The following is a 22,677-nucleotide window of genomic DNA, read 5'->3' as shown; positions in this document are numbered from 1 at the left end:
CTGATGAGCAATCTGAAGAGTGTAAGTGTTAGCTATTTCTCCTTTGCATTATTCTGTCAGCGAGGGGCCCAGAGGACTGAGATAATGCAACTCGTGTGCCAATTCCTGAATAATTAAATAAAAATGTCTGTAATATATATGGGCATACACATGAGACAAATAAATGATAGATAAGGTCTAGCATCCATTCATACAACATTAAACTGAGCAGTTGGGTGCCACATATGTTCCACAGATGCCAAACAACTGGAAACAGGTTGGAGGCTCTGCTGTGAGGAATTAAGGCAGGGCTAGGAATTCTCCCTGGGATCGGAACACACAGAAAAGCTTTCCACCATTGTTTCATCGAGTCTCACTGCTTTCTTGATTCTCATTTCCAGAACTGGCCTAAAATGTTCAGTCGTTCCACCTTATTTTTCCTCCACCCTAAACACTGTATCATCTGACAGACTGGTTGTATTTGGTTGCAAAGAGTCACGGGCTCTGTAGATTGGAAGAGACTCCAACATTATCATCCGGCATATCTGCAGATGCAGCATGGTTATACTCTGTCTCAGAAAAATATGTTAGTACAGTCAGTTGAGGGGCAGCGGTTGAGAAAATTGTACGCTTCCTCATTGGAATTAGTACTCCTGAACAAATATGAGAATGGTCATTCATTTTTTTGTGCAGCCTTTGCAGCCCCCTCCCTCCCCACCCTTGCATGCCACCCCTCCCCTCCCCTCCCCTCCCCTCCCCTCCCCTCCTCTTCCTCCACTAGGGTGGGTGGGCCATGTCCAGATGCCGGGCCCCCTCCCCTTCCCCTGAATACCACCCTTCACTTCCTCTCCTTCCCTTGCATGCCTTCCCCTCACTCCCTTTTCTGGGCCAGATCTCCTTGCATGTCTCAATTCCCCCTCATCAATGGAAGGGTGGGGAGGCCTTAGCAGGCTAAAGGAGCACCTGAGGACCCAGGTGGAGCATTCTACAACAAAGGAGGTCTGGCATGTTGAATCCTGGGGTGGAGGAATATACAATCTACTAACATCTTTTTGTGAGACAGTGTAAATAGAGTGCTGAATGGAGTTCTGGGAGACCCATCCTCAGATCTCCCACTCTGCCACAGCTGGGTGACTCAAGGCAATCCCTTGCTCCCAGCCTAACTACCCCACTGGGTTGTTGTTTTGAAAATAAAATAGAGGAGGGGAGAACAATGTAAGCTGCCTTGGGTCCCCATTGAGGGAAAATGTGGAGAATAAATAATATCTAAATGATCAAGTTATATTTCGTGATACAATCTGACATCTGGATGTTATCCCAGTCCTAAACACCCTGACAGAAGCAAGTTTTAGGGAGTTCAGAAGTGCTTATCCTGATGTAAGCATGGATAGGTACATAAGGAAGTCATCCATATACCTTCCATTAATATCAGTGGAATTTACCTCCAAACATATCTGCATAATGTTGAAGCAACTGTACATAAACCTGAGGTTAGCACAAGAATTTGTTCATATGTAGTCAATAATAATAACAGTTTGGATTTATACCCAGTCTTTCTCTCCTGCAAGGAGACTAAAGGTGGCTAACAAGCTCCTTTCCCTTCCCCTCCCCAAAATAGACACCTTTCCCCTTCCGCACACGCAAAATAATGCATTTTCAAACCACTTTCACAACTGTTTGCAAGTGGATTTTGCTATTCCGCACAGCTTCAAAGAGCACTGAAAGCAGTTTGAAAGTGCATTATTCTGCATGTGCGGAATGAACCCTTGTGAGGTAGGTGGGGCTGAGAGTGTTCCGAAGAACTGTGGCTTAAGCTAGGAAGGTGCATGGCAGCAGAATGTAGGAGTGGGGAAGCAGAATCTAGTTCACCGGACAGAGTGCATGTGGAGGAGTGGAGGATCAAATCCGGTTCTCCAGTTTAGAGTCCACCTGCTGTTCACCACTACGTTGGCTTCCCTCAAAGCAGCTGAAAATGAAAAAGAGAGAGAGGGATGCTTCCCACAAGCTACTAATAATACACTATTAAAATTAATGGAGGCCTTGGCACAGACTTGAGCATGGGTCGTACTCAAAGAAAGCAGAGTTTGCAGCAATAGGCTTCTATGGAAGAGTATGGACATATGGAGGGAGGAGGAAATTGATGGGGTATGGATTCAAATGAGTAGATTGATGGGTAGACAGAAGGCCCAGGGAGAGCTGCAGATATAGGAATGGATGGAATAGCTAGAAGCCTGGTACTTCCTTTGATATGGGCCCAAGATTCTCCAGGGAGTCCTGCTTCACTGTTTGAGAACCTTTTCTTTGCAGTGTGCCGGAGTTCTTTATAATGTAACAATGATTACAGCAATCAAGTGCCCAAAGATGCTAAAGAGAGCCAGTATCAGAGGGACTGAAGAATCTATGGCCCCTTCCGCACACGCAAAATAATGCATTTTCAAACCATTTTCAAAACTGTTTGCAAATGGATTTTGCTGTCCCTTTGGCACTAAAACACTGAAAGCAGTTTGAAGGTGCATTATTCTGCATGTGGGAATAGGCCTTGTTAAGAGAAACCATGCTTAAAGATGATTTGATGGGATTTCTTTTTTTCCCATACAGTTCCCCACTTGGGTCTATTTGCCTCGATGAATTCATTAAGAATCTGTTAGTTTCAGGCAACTGGCAGTATCAAATTTTGACCTGACCTTCTCTAGAGGTAGTTGCCTTCTGAATGAATTCCCTGTGTGCAGCCAGCCTTCTTCTCCCTTTCTTCTAAAGGTTAGGGATAAAAGGAAAAGGAAGCAGTTAACGGGCTAAAAGTTCAGCTGGTTTATAAGCCTGAAAGGCAGGGCTTGTCCTTTTAACTATTTATCAGCACCCCTTGGCTTTAGGCACTTTTAATATGAAGGATGATCCAGGCTAGCCCAGCCACATCAGATCTTGGAAGGCAAGCAGGATTGGATGGGAGACCACCAAGGAAGCCCAGGGTTACTAGGCAGAAGCAGCAGTGGCCTAGTGGTTGAGAGCAGGTGCATTCTAATCCGGAGGAACCAGGTTTGATTCCCCGCTCTGCCGCTTGAGCTGTAGAGAGCACTTATCTGGGGAATTCAGACCTGTACACTCCACATGCCAACTGGGTGACCTTGGGCTAGTCACAGTTCTTCTGATCTCTCAGCCCACCTACCTCCTGCAGGGCTGTTGTTGTGAGGGGAAGGGCAAGGAGATTGTCAGCCCCTTGGAGTCTACAGGAGAGAAAGGGGATATAAATCCAAACTACTCCTCCTCCTCCTCCTCCTCCTCCTCCTCTTCTTCTTCTTCTTCGGCAGACAACAGCAAACTGCCTCTGTTTTTCTCTGGCCTTGAAAATTCAACACAGTTGCCACAAATTGGCTGTGACTTCACAGCACTTTCCGCCATATCATATTGACTACTATATATATCACATAACTACTATATAATGTGGCAAGAAAGCATGCCAAGGTTTATACCTCTTTCTGTGAAACCTCTATGTGAAACAAACCTATACAGTACTAGATATTTATCATACTTGCTTTCGCTCCCTCCTCCCCCCCCCATTTCTGTGTAATTTTTTTTTTTTGCCTTCAGAGCTCAGCTGGCAGCATTGAGAGGCTGTGTAATCTGATATCAATGAGATGCATGGGGATTGGATTGGGGGAGAAGAGTTTGGACTGATACCCTGCCTTTCTCTCCTGTAAGAAAACTCATTCCGGCTTACAAACTTCTTTTCCTTCCTCTCCCCATGACAGACACCTTGTGAGGTAGGCGGGGCTGGGAGAGTTCTGAGAGAACTATGGATAGCCCAAGGTCACCCAGCAGGAATGTAGGAGTAGGGAAACCAATCCAGTCCATCCGATTAGAGTCTGTCACTCATGTGGAGGAGTGGGGAATCAAACCCGGTTCTCCAGATTAGAGTCCACCTGCTGTTAACTACTACACCACACTGGCTCTCAGGAGAAATATTCTTAAGTGTCAGAGTTAGACCAAGTACAATTACCCTCCAGAATTTTTTAACAGAAACCAAATGTCTAACCATCATCAAAACATAGCAGGGGCTGGTACTAAAGGTAATTCCTTCAGAGAGAGTTACTGGGGAAAAAAGGAGTAGTTTATCACACCAGGAGAACGTATGCATTACATATGATTTAAAACCTTGAATTAGGTTCAGGAGTGGATTGGTGGCCAGTGAAATTGCGGCAATATCCGGGTACTTACTCCTGATAGCTGACCCCAACCACTTACAACATGTATTGCACAAAACTATTATTTTGACTACTTATATTCTCATGTCTTGTTACTGACCTGGTTTGAAATGGGAGAAAATATCTTTCTGAATGGGACAGGAGGGAATTGAACATAACTGTATTCAATGTTGTAACAAGTGTTTTTTTATAATTCTGGCACAAAATCGTTCCTTTTGGGCCTGGCAGCTTCTGGTCATTTACAAAACATCATTAAACTTACCTGTGTGTGATTGTCAACAAAACCGGGCAATATTGTTAAAGCAATCAAATGCTTGTTAATTACTCAATGGGCAGTCAGAACCAGTCTTTGTTCACATGAACGGGATGCTTTAAAAAAGGGATGATTTTTGCACCTATTAGTTTCCAGGCCTGCCGGAAGATTGATGGTGTGATATATACATCATTCTTAGTTTACAAAAGGCCCCCCAGAGGTCTACAATATTCTATACTTCGGTGCATGGTTACTGTCTCCTTTACTATAAATGTCTCTTCTAGAAACTTTAGACTTCAATTTGTAATGCTGCTTGCATACCAGTGACAGTTCTGCATTAACTGGACTGAACATGAGAATCAGATGACCCCACTTGCAATGCTACGCTGGCAGTCAAATGTCTATGAACACTTTCCTGGGCATAAATCTTCTTGTATAAAATGGGTCTTACTTCTGAATAGACCATTTTAGACTTTCCCTCTATGCATGTAACTGGGGATTATGCGAGTGGGTGGGGACTGATACATGTGTAAATATGCAGTTTTGGGAAACTGAGGTCCCTTCCACACGTGCAGAATGATGCACTTTCAATCCACTTTCAATGCACTTTGCAGCTGGATTTTACCGTGCGGATTAGCAAAATCCACTTGCAAACAATTGTGAAAGTGGATTGAAAGTGCGTGTCGAGAAGAGCCTGACAGTTCTGGCTAGTTAAATTGTTTGCTAAGAGGCACTTATTTTATAACATCCAGATGTTATTCTTGCAGGATGTATACACTGATCTGTTTTAACCTTTAACCACACCAAACCCTTTGAGTCGTGTCATTTTGTCTGGGATGATCCATTGTGAACATTTTGTGTCAGCAAATATTGATAATGAATGTGGTTAACTGTGATGTGAGCAAAAAGTGATAACTCCCGCTTTGAAAAGATAACTACCCCACGGCCCTTGGAACAACTGTATTCAGAAATGTACTATTCATTTCAATCTCTGTTGTTCTAAATCACCACAAAGTTGCCTGCTTTTGGAGATTAATGAACTGCAACCAACAACCAACCAATAAACCCAAACTAATTTTAAAAAATCGGAAGCTGGATCATTTAAGTAGCTTGCATCTTCTCCTTTCTACTTGTAACAGTTTCAAAGTGATTTCTGCATAGAACAAATTATGTTAAAAGCCTCCAAGTCTAGTGCTTGGTTTTGGCAACATCAAAACAAGCCAAGGGCAGACTGAAACATCTGTTCAAGTGTTCATTCTTTCTACGGAAAGACCCCTCTTTCCTTTTATCCTTTGGGCTTTCTCATTTATGTTACAGGTGTAAAACATGAAACTTGAAGGTTTATGATGTTCCTTTTTTACAATTCTAGGGTGCATATGCTGGGTTAATGCTTTTTTCGAGGGAACCTTGTGAAAGGCAATACAAGGAAGTTACTAGGAAATCTTTAATAAATATTTCTGCACCAGTCAATTAATCATATTTTAACCCACCTCTCTTTAAGGAATAACAGGACAGCATATATAGGTCTATTTTCCTCTGTTTTTATTATTTGTTTCCCTGTCAGGTCACATCTGATATATGGCAACCCCTGGTGGTGTTTTCAAAGCGAGAGATGTTCAGAGATGGTTTGCCATTGCCTAGGATGCTAGAAGGCCAACCTGAATTAATGACACCAGAGTTAGACCTACAGAGTGCGAGGGGGAACAAGTCACAAGAGCCCCGGCCAGTGGTCAGAGAGGGGCAGAGGTGGGATCCAGCAGGTTCTCACAGGTTCCGAGTAGGTTACTAATTATTTGTGTGTGTGCCGAGGGGGTTACTAATTGGTGATTTTACCCACATGATTTTTTGTATGAATTCGCCCCTCCTCTCAGCAGTAGCGCGCAGAACTTGAAGCAGTCTAGCAGGAGGTGCACCAGCGTGGATGGCAGCCTGCACCTGCGTGCATTTTGTTTCCACCAAGGACAGTGGCTGCGTCCTTGCCACAACCCCACCCAAGATACCTAAGCCCCTGGAATGCCTGGCCATGCCCCATCGTGCCCCGCCCAACCCCATTGGCGCTACGCCACAGTTTGAATCCCACCACCATGGGAACCTGTTACTAAAATTTTTGGATCCTACCACTGGAGAGGGGGCAGTGATTGGAGGTGGGGGAGGCTCAAAAGAGATGGCTCGTTCTTCTGTGTGTGCACCCCTTTCAATTGACTGAGCTGCTGCTAGGAGGAGTGTGAGGTTCAACTACCTAGCAGAGATAACTCGTTCTGCAGTGCGCATGCCCTGTTCCCCCAGCTGGCTGCTGCTAGGAGGAGGGGGAGGGGGCTCAATTGCATGGAAGATGCAGCTTGTTCTGCAGTATGCATACCCTGTTCCTCCAACTAGGCTGCTCCTAGGAAGTGGGGGTGGAAAGGGAAAAAGAGCCCCTGGGCCTCAGAGCGGAGCCACAGTCCTGGTAAGGCAGAAGTTGTGAATGTTAGTAGGGGGAGCGAAGAGGAGGGGGAGCTAAAGGTCCCTGAGAAGATATTCAAAGATGTCAAGTTTTATGCAGTAGGAGACAGAGACCCCCAGGTAACCTATCTTGGCCTTTCTAATCTCCCTCCTTCCCCCAGCTGAGGTATCTTCTCTTTTACCTGCAGGACAGGTAAAGCAACCTCCTGCTTAATGGCCCATTGGCTGCATGCACTGTGAATCCACCACCATCAGAACCTGTTATTAAAAATTTTAGATCCCACTACTGGCTCCAACCATGTTGCCTGCTTCTCTGCAAAAGAAAACACTCTGTTAATCAAGAAGAATCTTCTAATGTTAAAACAGGAGCAGAGATTGGGTGAGTGTCTGAAACCCAGCGGCTGGTATGATTTCCTACTGCACCAATGGATGCTTCTTTGAAAAACCAGCACTTAACAGTACAGTCCTATAGAGAACTGTCGTCATCTACATATATTTAAATCAATGGGCTTAGATAGGTCTAAATTTACTTAGGATCCCCCCCCCCCCACTCACTAGAAAAGCAATTTTTTTCTGATCTCCACTCTTGTATTCAATCAAAACTTTATTCATAACTTCCCATTGACCCGACCCATTCTATGACCTTGTGGGGTAGTGTAGAAATTGTTTAGGATCTAGTTGGCCATGCTGGCAGGGGCTGATGGGAATTGTAGTCCATGAACATCTGGCGAGCCACAGGTTGCAGACCCCTGATCTAGTTCGATTCATTGAACTAGTTCAGAGTAGGAACTCTTGACTCTCAGATATTCGAACTACAATTCCCATCAGCCTATATATTGATGTATATGGCCATGCTGACAGAGGCTGATGGGAATTGTAGTTCCTGAACATCTGGAGAGCCGCAGGTTCCCTACCCCTGAACTAGTTGATGGATCAGTGGCAACCAGAGTTTCAGTCCATCTGCTTCATCATGCTGCTTAACGTGGCAGAGCATAGAATTAAGTCCGTACAGGATTTAAGGCACGTGGTTGTTCAGTCAGATTCTGATAGCTGAATGTGCATGGTAGGACGTTCTTCATCATTGCCAAAAGTGTCTGGAAAAGTACAGAAATCAGGTGGCCTGTCAGATTAACCTGATATTTCTAGTATCAACTCCTGTATTGTACTATGAAATGTTATTGCTCCTCCGTAGCTTTCCTGTCCTCATCTCCTCAATTGATCCCTATCAAAGACTTAAATTAGGGGTGGGGGGAGGAATCGAGCAGTTGGCTGCAAAGGAAAACGTTGATGTTGAAGATCTTGACACAAGATTCCTGTCTTCTGCGAAATGCCGGGCCTTTTATCATGTCTTTTGTCAGTCACTGAAGAAATTCAGCCACGAGATATTATCAGCCAGGGGAACGTCCTTTTCCTCTGTGTCTGATTCAAAAGGGCAAACATTTAATTCACATAGTAACTGTCAATCCTGGAATATCAGCCTTTCAGGCGTGGAGGTGGGCAAATATCCAGGGCAGGCAGAAATCATGGCCAATTTTTTAGAACTTCCGAAGGGGCCAGGGTGAAGACAAAAACTGTCAAGGCAGCAGAGAAAGAGGAAGAGTCTCCTAGATTTGACTGTTGTGGGTTTTCCAGTCCGTGTGGCCATGGCCTGGTAGTCTTTTTTTTTTCTGTACAGGAAAGAGATCACTGCAAATGCAGTTTCTATCAGCAGTTCCCCACCGTTTTGGTATGGTGACCCACAAGTCCAAATTTACTTGGCATGGTGAGCCATCTTGCTCAAGGTTTTTTTGGCATCTGGTTCAGCATTGTTTTCTACAGTGGCAAATGAGATGTTTTTGAGAAACCAACAAATATCACACAGGGGAGCAGCTGTCCCCTTATGGCCCTTTCTGGAGAAATCCCCTAAAACGAATCCCCCTTTAAAGGAATTCTGTGGCTGAAACGTTTTGAAAACATCTTCAGTTGCTGTGCGATCTATTGACTACATTTCCCCGTGCTTCTCTGCTTCCCTGAACTTTGCTCTCAGTGCCATTTTCTGAGCTTTTTTGGCACCAGGTCATCAGGGAAGGAGGAGGGGTGTGGGGGCGATTTTCTGCCCCCTCATATGACTAAATGTCTGCAGTCCGTTTTGCAAAGTAGAGGCAGCAGCACATTTGCAGTAAAGCTGCCGGGGATTTTCCTTGGAAGAACCTCCAGTTTGGTGAAGTCTGAGCCAGGCGATCCAATTTTGTGGTCTCCCAAAAGAGGCACCCCCATCTATCCAATGGAGTTTCCAATTATTTCCAATGGAAGATGGTGCACCCCTTTTAGGAGCCCATAAAATCAGACCTCCTGATCCAAACTTCACCACAAACAAACTTAACTTAAAAAAACAACAACATCGGGGGAATGAAACCAAACTCAAGGCAATTGAAGGGTCTTTAGGCCTCACCAAGCCTTGAGCCCCTCCCCCACCGCAACAACAGGCCAAAGACAAAATGACGCAAAAAGCACGCTTCACAAAAAAAGGAACCAAATTATTTAACAATAAGCCAATAATTTCAAATTGTTCAGTATCTTCTTCTCCAGGCAATCGGGATCCAATGCAGGCAGACAGTCACCCAAGGGAGGAGTAGCAACTAAAGCCAACCTTTCACCCAACTCTCTCAAACATCTGTCTAGATGGCATCTACTAGAACCAGACCTCCTTTTAATGCTCTTTGGCCATGCACAGAAAATCTTAAATAATTCCAGGCAAAAAACACCTTCTGTGATTGGTTAAAGAGCGGTGTGTCAATACCAGCTTTGGTCCTGCCCCACCTCCATGGGGAGGGTGGGAGGTTGTGGCATCTTGGACCTGGCTGTGTGTCGTTTTGTCTTGAGCTCACTGTAATGGCTCTCCAAGGCGGAGAGTCTGCACCTGGGACCTTTTCTGGGTGCGACCTTGGGGAAGCTGCAAGCTTGTGACTTGCTGGTGGGAAGATGAAGGGAAGGGGTTGCCTAGCAACAGTGCGAAAGGAGGGAGTGCATAGCAGGGTTAATGGGAAAACCAAGCCATGAAGCCTTTAGTTTTGGCCTCGAAGTATATCCTATCTGAAACCCAATCAATAAATCAATTTCATATTCACTGAGTCTGTTTATTGGGAGGTTTATGGCACATGACACAATGTTGTTCCTAACCTGAAAGTCTATTGGCCATTCAAACTTTCTGTCCCAGCTAAAGTCGGCTCCAAGCCCAGAAATGCCCCTAGCCCACTCCCAGCCATGCCGGCTTCCCACTTTAGCCTGGTGCAGCTTTGCAGGCTGACCCTAAACCCCTGGTGCAGCTTTGCAGGCTGATCCTAAGGGGTCAGGCGTAGCCAAGCTGTGCAATGGCTGCTCACTGCCCTGTTTAAATGCCACTTAAGCCAGCGGGATGGGAAAATGCGCCAGCCTGCCCCTGTGCCAATTCCAAGAGCTGCTTCTCCCTTCCTTGGGTTGAGCTACCCATCATACCATGATAGTAGTTCATGTAGTGGATTCTTAGTCATGCAGAACTGCAATACGATCCATAGTTGAATGAGGTTGTAAAATGTTGTGCAAATCCAGTCCTCCTGCATGGTCAGAATATTCCTAATTTAGAAATGAACGGGGCTGTCCCTGTTGATGCTGAAATTCATGCACCCCCTGGATAAAAGGCTCAACAGAAATGTCACAATTCATACTATTAATATATTATTTTTTATTCTAGCAAGTGATCTTGGGGAAAAAGAAATAATTTTGATATACTGAATGGAGGATGAACCTTTCTTTAATATATAAAAAGGTACCGTCTAGAAGGTCACAGACTACTCTTTATGGTACTAGATAGAACCGGAGGTGAAAGTCCCATAAAATCTCCCATTAAATTGCCTTATTTTTCACTGAGAGCTGTAAGATTAGGCCAGAGATAATGACTACCACACTGTGAAAATATAGTGAGAAGGGGGCACGTTGAAATTAGATCTAGACAATGCAGTAATGAAAAGCACCGGCCAATATTGTAACGGATGGGGGATATTTATCATAATTCTGTTCATTATGATGGATTGTTGGTTTGAGTATTAGCCACATAACTATCCAGCAAATGGAAGCAAAGCATATGTTTGAAGGTGATGACATTTACTACATAAGTCATGACGGATGTAAAACCCGTTAGTAACATAAACAGTGTTGGCTTCTCAAATATTGCTGACAGTTTAATTCTGTTTCTGCTATTAAAATGAAATATGAAGTACGAGGGACAGAAAGCCTGCAGACGTGGAATTATTGGGGTATACAGTGTCGGCTGTGCAGTTAGTCAATGCTGGCCAAAGTCAGATGTATGACAGAACCTCAAGAATCAAGGTGACCAGACACCCAGGCCACCGGGCAACACAGGGCTCGAAAACCGGAAGGGAACATGTATTGACAAGCACACTTTCCACATAGATACAAAACAATGCCATTTTATTCTTAAAATTCAGCTGTACAATATTCATTTAATTTTAAACAAGATGCTTGGTCTGAATTTGCAGATTTGCCTATCAGCATGAGTGCATTCGTTAGTTGACAATATGGTATTACCTGGTTTATTTATTTATTTATTTTACATTTCTACCCCGACCGTCCCTGAAGGGCTCAGGGCAGCAATACAACAATGTAAAACAATACAAGAATTAAAAAATATATATAACCTAAAATACAGTAAGACCAGCATTTACAAAAAGCGTTGGCAACTTAAACCCCAATATCCCACGGGAGGCCAATGGTGGTGATTTGGGCTCTAGCAGGAATTTTTAGGATATCAAGTTGGCTGTGAGTCCTTTTTTCACCTGTTTCATACTACCTGCAGGAGGTGAAGGTTATAGAGCTACTTAGAGGAGACAGGTAAGGTCCTGACATGGTAGGTTCAGTGTAAGTTGGCGGTTAGGTGAGTTTAATTCTGAAGTTTAGGTAGGTTTTTGTTCCCTCTCTCCAGAGAATATTTCTTTTAAACCAGTGACCACATTCAGCAAGGTTTTCCTTGATAGCAAGTGACAACACACAACTGTAAAGACCCACAATTGCAATGGCACACAACAGTGCATTTAAATTGTAGGCAGAACGGTAGGGACTGGGTATTAGGATTTTTTTTAACAGTAAGAACTGTTCAGCAGTGGAACCTGCTGCCTAGAGAGGTGGTGAGCTTCCCCTCAGGTGGAGCAGCAGTGGCGTAGGAGGTTAAGAGCTATCTAATCTGGAGGAACCAGGTTTGATTCCCCACTCTGCCGCCTGAGCTGTGGAGGCTTATCTGGGGAATTCAGATTAGCCTGTACACTCCCACACACGCCAGCTGGGTGACCTTGGGCTAGTCACAGCTTCTCGGAGCTCTCTCAGCCTCACCTACCTCACAGGGTGTTCGTTGTGAGGGAGGAAGGGCAAGGAGATTGTAAGCCCCTTTGAGTCTCCTACAGGAGAGAAAGGGGGGATATAAATCCAACCTCCTCTTCTTCTTCTCACTGGCTGACTTCAAGCAGTTGTATGAACGCTTGTCAGGGATGCTTTAGGCTGATCCTGCATTGAGAGGAGTTACTCTGAATGGCCTGTATGGCATCTTCCAACTCTATGATTCTGCATTTTGTTCATTATGTGGGAATTAGAGACCCCATTTAGAAGCCAGCGTGGTTTAATAGTCAGAGTGTCAGACTACGATCTGGGAGACCTCGGTTCGAATTCCCAGCCTGTCATGGAAGTTTGTTGGCCAGTCACACACTCTCAGCTTAAACTGTTTCACAGGAATGTTGTGACAATAAAAAGGAGGATGGGAGAACGATGTAAGCTGATTTGGGTCCCCCCTTGGGTGTAACTTAAATAAATAAATATCTGCAGCCTTAGGAGTTCCCAAAGCTGCTCCATGCTTGCACTATCGTGAACGAGTCAAGATATTTTTACTGATTAGGGAAGCACAAGAATAGTGCATTTCCATATATTTTGGAGCTGCTAAAGTTGCAGTTCTATATCTAAAGCCTGGAGGCAGTTATTTTTCTTTCCAGGGAGCTATATTGGTATGAAACAGCATTATTGCTCATAGCACAGATACTCATCCCTCTTGGTTTCTGAAGAAAGTGCAAATGTAGCTCCTCTTTGTAATGTCTGAAAGGAAGATGCATTTACACTCCCCCCACCCTTGAAATGTCAAATGCCGTTTGACGAGCAAGTTCCTGACTCAGCAATGCTTCAAAGGTATCCAGGGAAGAGGGAACTGCATAAAAGTGCCTTATACTGAGTCAGACCATGTGTCAATCAAGGTTACTCTCATCCCCACCAGCTCTCTAATATTTCAGGTAGGGGAGATCTTTCACATCACCTGCTATGTGTTAACAGAAGATGTCGGAGTTACTCCCAGGACCTTCGGCATGCAATGCAGGTATTCTGCCACTGAGCCATGGCCCCCTCCCAACGTAGGGGGGGGGGGGAACCGGGCACCCTAGACCTTGCCCATGTTGATGGCGACATGGGTGGGGTTGAGGGCGCTTGGAGACAACGAGGCAGCAGGAAGTCCTGCTGCCTTGTTGTCTTTGAGCGCCCTCGGCCCTGCCCATGTGTCACCGACATGGGCAGGGTCAAGGGCACCCGGCTCCACCCCCACTGCTGGCTTTCTGGTCATGTGACCAGAAGAGTGGTGACCTGGGGACAAGGGGTACCCCACGTGACCAGAAGAGTGGTGCCTGGGGACAAGGGGTACCCCTTGTCCCTAGGCAAATACGCCACTGCTTTGTCCTCAGTAGGGACCCAAAGTGACTTACACCATTCACCTCTCCTCTGTATTATCTTCAAAATTACCCTTTGAAGCAGATTAGTTGAAAGTATGTGACTGGCCAAGGTCACCCAGCAGAATGGGACTCTGAACCTGGATCTCTGAGGCCCCTTCTGCACGTGTGGAATAATGCACTTTTAATCCACTTTTACAATTGTTTGCAAGTGGATTTTGCTATTCTGCACAGTAAAATCCAACTGCAAAGTGGATTGGAAGTAGACTGAAAGTGCTTTATTCTGCAAGTACGGAAGGGGCCTCAGATCCTATTCCAATGCCCTAACCCTTACAGAAGAGCTGGCTACTGTTCTGCCACATAGGAAAGTCATGTTGAATTTCCCAAAACTGAGAAACCGGGTTCTAACAATTTGCCCACAACAAATGCTCTCTCTCCTGGAAGCCATGCTACTTATGCGCACCTTATGACAGCTTTTGTTTTTTGAAAGCAACAATAAGTTACAGGAGATTGGTGATTCTTTTCTTTAGCAGTGACATTTTAGCAGTTACATGAGAAGCAGAAACCTGTCAAGTGAATATAATACATGGTATGAAGGGCAAAACTTGGCCTGCTGGTTTTCTGTTTGCACAACAATAAAAATGGCTTATGAAAAAGGGGTAATTCAGCACTATTTGTTCTGAATTACTTTGGTGATAACTGAGGTGAGGTCTTTCTTCCTCTTTAATCAAACCTTAATTATTTATACTTATTATTTATTTAGCTAATTCTTACTAGACTCTAATACATCTTTACCATATTTGGGCTTGGAGAAAGGTACTTTTATGGGAGGTTACGTAGACACTAACAACCTGGTTGATCAGGTTTTGAATAAAGAGTCTTATGGCACCTTAAAGATTAACAAAATTTACACCAGCAGAAGCTTTCATGAACTAGAGTTCCCTTCTTTAGATGTCATGCGTGGACTTTAACTATGCAGTCATTTTATAGAGTGCGGATCCACTCCTAGCTTCTCAAAAATCCTAGTATAGGCTGCATCTTGTACACAATTGACCAGGACACACAGCACCCTAGAGATCAGCAAGATTTTTGGGGTATGAGCGTTCAAAGTTACCTTAAGTGATATACAAGTAGGAAAACACTGACCAGGACAGTATTTGTATTAACTTCAAAAGCAACTCTGTTGCCACAAAACTGCATTTTCCTTTAAGGTGGCTCGAGACTCCTGATTATTTTTGCTGTAAAAGACGTACAATGCGCTGCAATTATTCAATGTTGCCAACTCCAAGTTGCAAAATATCTGTATATTTGGGGATAGAGCCCGATCTCTGGAGAGGAGTTGGAATCCCAGGAGACCTCCAGACCACACCTGGAGGTTAACCATCCAAAAGGCCCCTGCTTGGCTGATGGTATTAATTTACTAATGTCTCTAATATTCAATATGCTTATACTTAAACAATTACAAATAAGCTTTTACACTGTATAACATAAACAATATGTACACAGGCATATTACTGTGTGATAATTTACAGAAATAAACTGAATAGTCCCTCTACAAACGGCTCCCAACAACAAATTAACATTGAACAATATCCACATGGGCTGTCATTCCCCAGTTGTTGAATGACTTCATATATCTTCACAATGACCCGTTATCTCGTGATTTTCCAAAAAAACCCTTTTCCAAGGCTACAAAAATCCTGATAGAGATCTGGCCTTTTCCTCTGCTCTGGTCTCAATACCTGCTATTGAAAGCCATGGAAATTACAGCCCCAGTGATTACTCCAGGCCAAACCTATGGACAAGTTTAGCCCTTTCCACACATGCAGAATAATGCCCTTTCAATCCACTTTCACAATTGTTTGCAAGTGGATTTTGCTATTCCGTACAGTAAAAGCCAGCTGCAAAGTGCATTGTTCTGCATGTGCGGAAGGGGCCTAAGGAGCGCCAAGGGCTGAGCATGAGGAGCTGTGGGGAGTTATCATTTTAACAGGAGTGCCTTCTAGCATGTGCAAAAAGTATTCCTCTTTTTCTCTCTCTCTCTGACTATTAACGATTGGAAGAAATACTTTAGAGGGAAACATTCCAGAGGAGGAACTGTGTGACAGTGCAATGCTACACAAACTCCAAGGGCACTTCCACACATGCAGAATACTGCACTTTCAATCCACTTTCCATGCACTTTGCAGCCAGATTTTACTGTGCAGACCAGCAAAACCCACTTGGAAACAATTGTGAAAGCGGATTGAAAGTGCACTATTCAGCATGTGTGGAAGTGCCCTTAGAGTCTGTGTAGCATTGCACTGTCACACAGTTCCTCCTCTGGAATGTTTCCCTCTAAAGTATTTCTTCCAATCGTTAATAGTCAGAGAGAGAGAGAGAGGAATGCTTTCTGCACATGCTGGAAGGCACTCCTGTTAAAATAACAACTCCCCACCGCTCCTCATGCTCAGCCCTCGGCGCTCCATCCAAGTCTAGGCTCGGTGTTTCCAGGCCTACGCGGCTCGCCTGCACAGAGGAGGCCGCCCGAGGCCTTTCCCGGGCGCCGCTTTTCTCCTCAGCCACCGCGGTTTGCGGAGGAGCAGGCCAAGGGGCGGAGCAGGCCCCGGATGCGCTTCTCCCACAGCTTGCCGGCGCAGCCGCTGAGGGCCTGCCGGTGCCCTTCACCTTGCGCGGGTTTCCTCGGGCCCCAGCCAGCGAGGAGAAGGGCGGCCTGGAAGGAGCCGACGCCGCCTCCGGCCTGGAAACATGTCGCTGGCGGCCGAAGCCTTCGTGACACAAATCGCAGGTGAGGCGAAGGAACCAGGGCGGGGGGCGGCGGAGCAGGCGAGAAAATGGCTGCCGCCCCCCACATTTTCTGAAATACTCGGGGAAAATATGCCGGCCAGAGGCGTGCTTCGGGGCAGAAACCCTCCTGGTGGCTTGAATAGGGAGGGCGGGAATATGTGGAAGCGAAACTCCTTCCTCCTCCCCCCAGCTCCTCTCCCAGCTGAGTGTCAGCCATGCGGATCTACGGTGCAGCCCCGTGCAGAACCGCTGCCCTGGAAATAAAATGCAAAACCACGGGGAAAAAACAGCACGTGGTGATACTAATAGAGCAGTTACTCCGTTTTCAGCCTTGCAATTTCAGTGGCCTTAAATCGGAGTCACTGCACAGAATTGCATGGTCGGCTGTGCTTGGGTAAATGTTTGTCCAGAACAGGGTTTGCAATGACTGTCTCTGCGAGAAGCTTCAGCCTTACCGAAATGTGCAATGTTTTTTTAAATAAAAATGATCCAGTGTAGTAGTAATAATAAGTGCTTATTAGCCAAAGGCCGTTTATGCATACATAATCATAATCCGTCCATAGTCCAAAGAAACATTTAGCCTAAAAAGTGTAAGATCCTAAAAAGTTTAAACCATCAGATCCTCTGAAGATGCCAGCCACAGATGCAGGCGAAACGTCAGGAGAGAATGCTGCTAAAACACGGCCATACAGCCCGGGAACCACACAGCACCCCAGTGATTCTGGCTGTGAAAGCCTTCGACAATACATTAAGTTTAAGATACTAAATACATAAACACATAATAAGATCTGGGTCTGGTTGCAACATCGCTTTTAAGATAGGTAGTTCAGTTAACAATTACTAATTTTAACAACATTAACCCTGAAAATTAAAAATCTGTGTGCAATGTTTTTTTTTTATAAAAGTGATCCAATGTGTGAATGGGTGTTAATGCTTACCTGCCTGTTAGGTCTTTAAATTGTTATGAGGCAAAGCTGTTACGACTCAGGAAAACCTGCTTCTCCTGTTGTGTCACACTCAATACTGTAATTGATAATAGTGTGCTGTCAAGTAATAACAACCCATGAGGACCCCAGACCATGGGGCATTCAATGCAAGAGATGCAGAGAGGTTGGTTGCCATTGCCTGCCTCTGCATAGCCACTACATTTTTCCTTGGTAGTTTCTCATTCAAGTATTAACCAGGGCCAACCCTACTTAGGTTCCAGGTGCTGAAAAGATTGGGCTAGAGAGATAAATATCCATCCTATGTTAGATCAAATCTAGCATGTCTTGTATACCGGAGCCCCTCGGGGATGGGGCGGTATAAAAATCTAATAAATAAACAAACAAACAAACAAACAAACAAATAAATAAATAACTGCGTCCTACTGGAATGCAGTTGGACTGTTTCTTAGTAGTTTATTACATTTATCTAGTTCATTCTTATCCCACACAACTTTTTCAGCACCACTGGTCTTCAGTTTCTTGGGTCTTTGCAGTTTTGTTCCCCCCAAGTCTTTCCCCATACTCTTGCTCTTCCCACTGGCTTTCCTCAAAAGAAATAGCCCTGAGAGCTGTTAAACTGTGGTAGAGAAAAAGGTTGGTATGGTGTGCTTTAATAGGACCGGGGGGTGGGGGGATATTTCTTTTAAAAATATTAACACATTTGTTTTGACGTACTTTATAACTCAGACCCCTTCATCAGACACAAAGTAGTATTGGCAGTTATATATGCAAAGGTATGATCCGCAGACTGTTAATTAGAAGACGTGTCCGGGAAGCCCAGTTTTCCAGGATGTAGGTGTGTTACCTAATGATACAGAGCACAAATGAAATCAAGATCCCTTCAGAAGTATAAATGAACCACTTTATTTGTATGTGTATTTGCACTAACATTCTAGGGGAATGAAATCTTAGTTTCCGCATGTATAAAGTAACCGTTCTGGTGTGTACATGTATATACGCCACACGATCCTTCATTGCATGATTCCTCAACTAATAGCATGGTAGAGACCATCCCCCCTCCCCCCAATGAGTTGACTATGTAGGAAGAGTTAGTGGGCATGAGCAGTCTGGCCCTGTTACCCATGTGGAGGAAGTGGTCATGCACACACCCCTTTCCCTTGACCAGCAACATGGTTTTCAGAATGTTGCAGAGCATTGCTGATCATAGGGAGGGGTTGTGTACATGCTGCTTCCTGTGTGCAGTCACATTCTGCAGATCAGGCCCCCCGTGGAGGTGGGGGGGGGGGAGGTTGGACTAGGGTGCACATGGTGGTGTGTCTGGATTGGTTTTAGATCTATTTTCAGTTACTGTGTTTGAGCTGATATCAGGAAGTGAGAGTTTTTTTTCCTGATTAACCTGGGATATTGCATTCACACCTGCTACAGTCTACTAGTAATGAACTTGAAGGATACATGCACAATCATTGAATAATTCTGCTGATGAACATGTTTTATGTATTTCCCTGTGTGCATCAATTCTTAAAAGTTTCAGTTTACTTTCAGTGAGTTCCTAAGCAGTGTAGTAGTGCCAGTTTCAGATGTGGGCGAAACTGTAGGAGCTACAACCACCAGACTACGGTCACACAACCTGGAAAATCCACAACAGCCTGTCCTTATGTTACTTTCAACGCATGTACCATTGAACATGTAATATAGACCCCCAGATTTACCCAAATACTGGTCCCTGATTTCATGCACACATGTACAGGCAGGATGTATGTGTGTTCACTATAATGTGTGAACAGGGCTGAATTGTTCTAGTGTTTCCAGGGTGTCTACATCTTGTGTGAAGTTTCAGATACGTCAATTTCACGGAAAGAGCTGATTTGGTGTAGTTCAAGCAGTGTTGGACTTATACTCCAGTAAGTGATGAGATCCTTAGCCAGGAATTTCATTTTCTTTTAGCTAAACCTACTTCAAAGGTTTACTGTGAAGGTCTTAAGGGGGAAATGTCCATGTATATTACCCTGCAATCCTTGAGGAAAGTACATGCAGGCTCTAGATTCAAAATGGATGATCAGTATACATTTCCTAATATATGCACTACACTGAACATGAGAAGAGAGAAGGTCCGTTCTTTTGTCATTGTAACCCATTGGGGCATTATTATTGTTCAAACAAACATAATTCAACAGTGGAAATAAATGAGTGTCTGAATAAGTGCCTACTAAAACAATAATAGATTTATTTCCTATTCCTCTATTTTCTTTAATACCGGAGTCTTCATTATGTATGGGTAGCAGTCATAATGGAGAAACTTTTTATATCAGTAATATAAATGAAATTTGATTGGCTAGTAATAGAAGGTCCTGTTCATGAAAACAATCACTTTGTCATGCAGTTCCAATTAACTGTAACTGCTCTGGTAATATAGCAGCTATAAACATTTATCTTGGCTGCATGGGCACCTACACTGCCTAGGATGATTACACTCTGTTTTATTTTTCAGAACTGGTATTAGGAGATTTTTCTTGGGCGAAGAGTAGGTCACTACTCCTGGGTGGATGTCGACTTGGGGAAAAAAGAGGTTTCCCCTCCTCCCTGGATAATGTGTAGTCTCTGCCAGACATAAGTGCTCTGTTTCCTCTGTTTGTTCATCTCTCGTACTTTAGCAGAGTGGTGAATGTTAATCATCTTAAACATGGCCCCCTCCACTTGGTAAGTTGCTTTTGTTTGAGAGTGGTCTGGTGCCCTAATGCACTAGTGATTAAATAGAAAACGATGACCAAATCATTCATGAAGCGTTAAGAGGGTTTTTTCCACAATAAAGTTGACTGGATGATAAAGAAATCATTTGCTTGCATTTCTCTCTATGCAAATCTTACTGTTCTAGTTTTGGACATGCTTCTCGCACCAAGGGACAGTATATATTTTCACTCCAACCCCCCCAGGATTTTATTAATGATAATCCTTTGCCCTTATTTCTAACACATTGTCACGCAAGACAGTGCCAAGATCTACACCAGCATGGTGTAGTGGTTAAGAGCGGGTGCACTCTAATCTGGATAACCGGGTTTAATTCCTTGCTCTGCCACTTGAGCTGTGGAGGCTTATCTGGTGAACCAGATTTGCTTGTGTACTCCCAACTCATGCCAGCTGGGTGACCTTGGACTAGTTACAGTTCTTCGGAGCTCTCTCAGCCCCACCCACCTCACAGGGTGTTTGTTGGGTGGGGGGGGGGGGAAGAGAAAGGAGTTTGTAAGCCCCTTTGAGTCTCCTTACAGGAGAGAAAGGGGGGATATAAATCCAAACTCTTCTTCTTTTTGAGGAAAGCACCCTGTTCTCCTGTTAGCGTGCCTGAGGATTTATGGAGATTAATTCTGTATGTATCACAAACGAATCATCAGGGTAAGGAAACACATTTCCTATTCTGCTTGAACCTCAGCATCTTGGTTTTCAAATGGTATGAGGCTTTAATCTTTCTTATAGTAACAAGTCTTCTTAAGTGTTACCTGATAACATTAGAGCAGGGAGTATTTCTGAACCCTCCATTTGCTTTCCCTAAGTGAAAAAGAAAAAGAGACTGGCTTTCCCAAGATGAGATAATATTTATCCTGTCTGATTTGGTATTTCGGTATTGTAGAAATAGACATTTTCCATCCAGTGGCAGGTCTCTCTCACCTTTGTCAGATATCAGATCGCTGCAGAGGTAAGGAAACATAAATCCCTCTCTCACCTTTTGATCCAGGGCTATGATTATATTCATTTTAAATATGCAGAGTGGCACAGAAGATCATGGTTTCATCAGCTAACAAGGCAGACAGTGTAACAGACGTATATGAGTTGTTAAAACATTAAGTTGGCTGCTAGTCTTTTTGACAGGTGTGTTCCCGCAAGTCAGATCTGAAGTATGAGAGACTACATCTCTGGCGTATTTTGCAGAACATGTTGTTGGTGTTTTGTCTCTGGTCTGCTAATTTGGGCAGTGGGAAGTACCTCATTAAAGAAGCAGGCGGAAGTTCTATCCTGATTCTGTGCCATAGAGTTGACCCTTGTGTGCACGTCCAGTTATGCCAGAGGCTCTTGCAGTATATGCTGCATGTGGCACCCATCTACAGACTGGTATCATTCTTTAATCCAGTCCATTCGATTGATGTTTTCGCTAGTAACAGTATTGCTAGAGAGAAACAAAACAGTCTCTTGTTCAGAAGAAGCAGTTAAATTATGACTCCTAAATGCAAGTTGTATATGTAAGTTGTATATAAGCAACAAAACAAATTTGCAGTCCCCGGGATACCAAAGGATAGAAAATGCAGATTATTAACGTCTAGATTTGGCAAAGTTTAAAGAGGGTCAGATTTCTGTACTCACAGAAGAGCCACGTAGTGCAATCCTATGCAGCGTTATCGCAGTATGATCTTAATGATTTCAATATGCTTAGCCTGGAATAACGGTGCGCAGGATTGCACTGTGGTTTGTCTCCTTTAGTTATTGCCTTTTTTCATACGAGCTGAAGTACTTGTTCCATTGTAATTGAGATTTGTATAGCTTTGGAAATGCAAGCTAGCCATACTTGGCAACAACAAAATGTGAAAGTGCTTGCACAATTGTTTAGGGTATTTAGCTAGCTATCTCTGGGCAGTCTGTGAGCTTGATAAAGTTCCAAAGCAGAGGAAAAAGTCAGGAGTAGTTTGGCAGCTTTGCCAACAATGGAGATCATGAAAGTAAAAGCTGCCAGAAGGCAAAAGAGATGTATTAAAAACAAACCTTATCTAACTTGATAGCGTGGGTCTAAGTTTAAAAGAGTTATGAACTTAGTAAGTCAACTGGAATGTGGCAGCTGACCATTTTTTGCACATTGTCACATGCTTCAGTGTCAGAAGGTATGAAGTGTGCTCAGTACAATGAGTTTCTAGTTCTCAGAACATGAAACTAATGTGGTTCACCTGGAGAATCTGAAGGAAACAGTAAGGTATATACCAGTGATGGCGAACCTTTTCGAGACCGAGTGCCCAAATTGCAACCTAAAACCCACTTATTTATTGCAAGTGCCAACACGGCAATTTAACCTAATACTTGATGGTTTTCTTTAGTCCCATGGCGTGCAATTCCTCACCGCTTCTGCCTCCTGCACTGCTCTTCCAAAGTGCCTCCACCCGACCCACTCGAGCAGGGGCCAGCCTGCTCTAACCTCCAGCAAGTCCTGCGTGCACTGCTCTGCACCTATCTAGCATCTCCGCTTCCTAATCCTCTGCCCTCCCTTGGGCAGCAGCCATCCGGAGCACAGGCACCAGGCCCGCCAGCCGAGTCCTTCCTGCTCTCTGCGGGGCGTTGTGCCCAACGGCCCAAGCCAGCCTAAATAT

General features: G+C 44.3%; 1 protein-coding gene across 1 annotated transcript in view; it reads left to right on the top strand.

Moving 5' to 3' along the window:
• The first annotated feature begins 16,122 nt into the window (after positions 1-16,122).
• The window catches only part of MTX2 (metaxin 2), a 54,297-nt gene continuing 47,742 nt past the window's right edge, over positions 16,123-22,677 (top strand). Inside the window, exon 1 of the mRNA XM_048486653.1 lies at positions 16,123-16,389. Coding sequence (XP_048342610.1) covers positions 16,350-16,389 — 40 coding nt within the window. The 5' untranslated portion in view covers positions 16,123-16,349. The remainder of the gene's footprint in view (positions 16,390-22,677) is intronic.

This window comes from Sphaerodactylus townsendi, linkage group LG02 (genome assembly GCF_021028975.2).
Source record: "Sphaerodactylus townsendi isolate TG3544 linkage group LG02, MPM_Stown_v2.3, whole genome shotgun sequence".
Lineage (NCBI taxonomy): Eukaryota > Metazoa > Chordata > Lepidosauria > Squamata > Sphaerodactylidae > Sphaerodactylus > Sphaerodactylus townsendi.
Note: the sequence above shows the minus strand (reverse complement) of the source record. Positions and strands in the feature narration are given on the sequence as shown.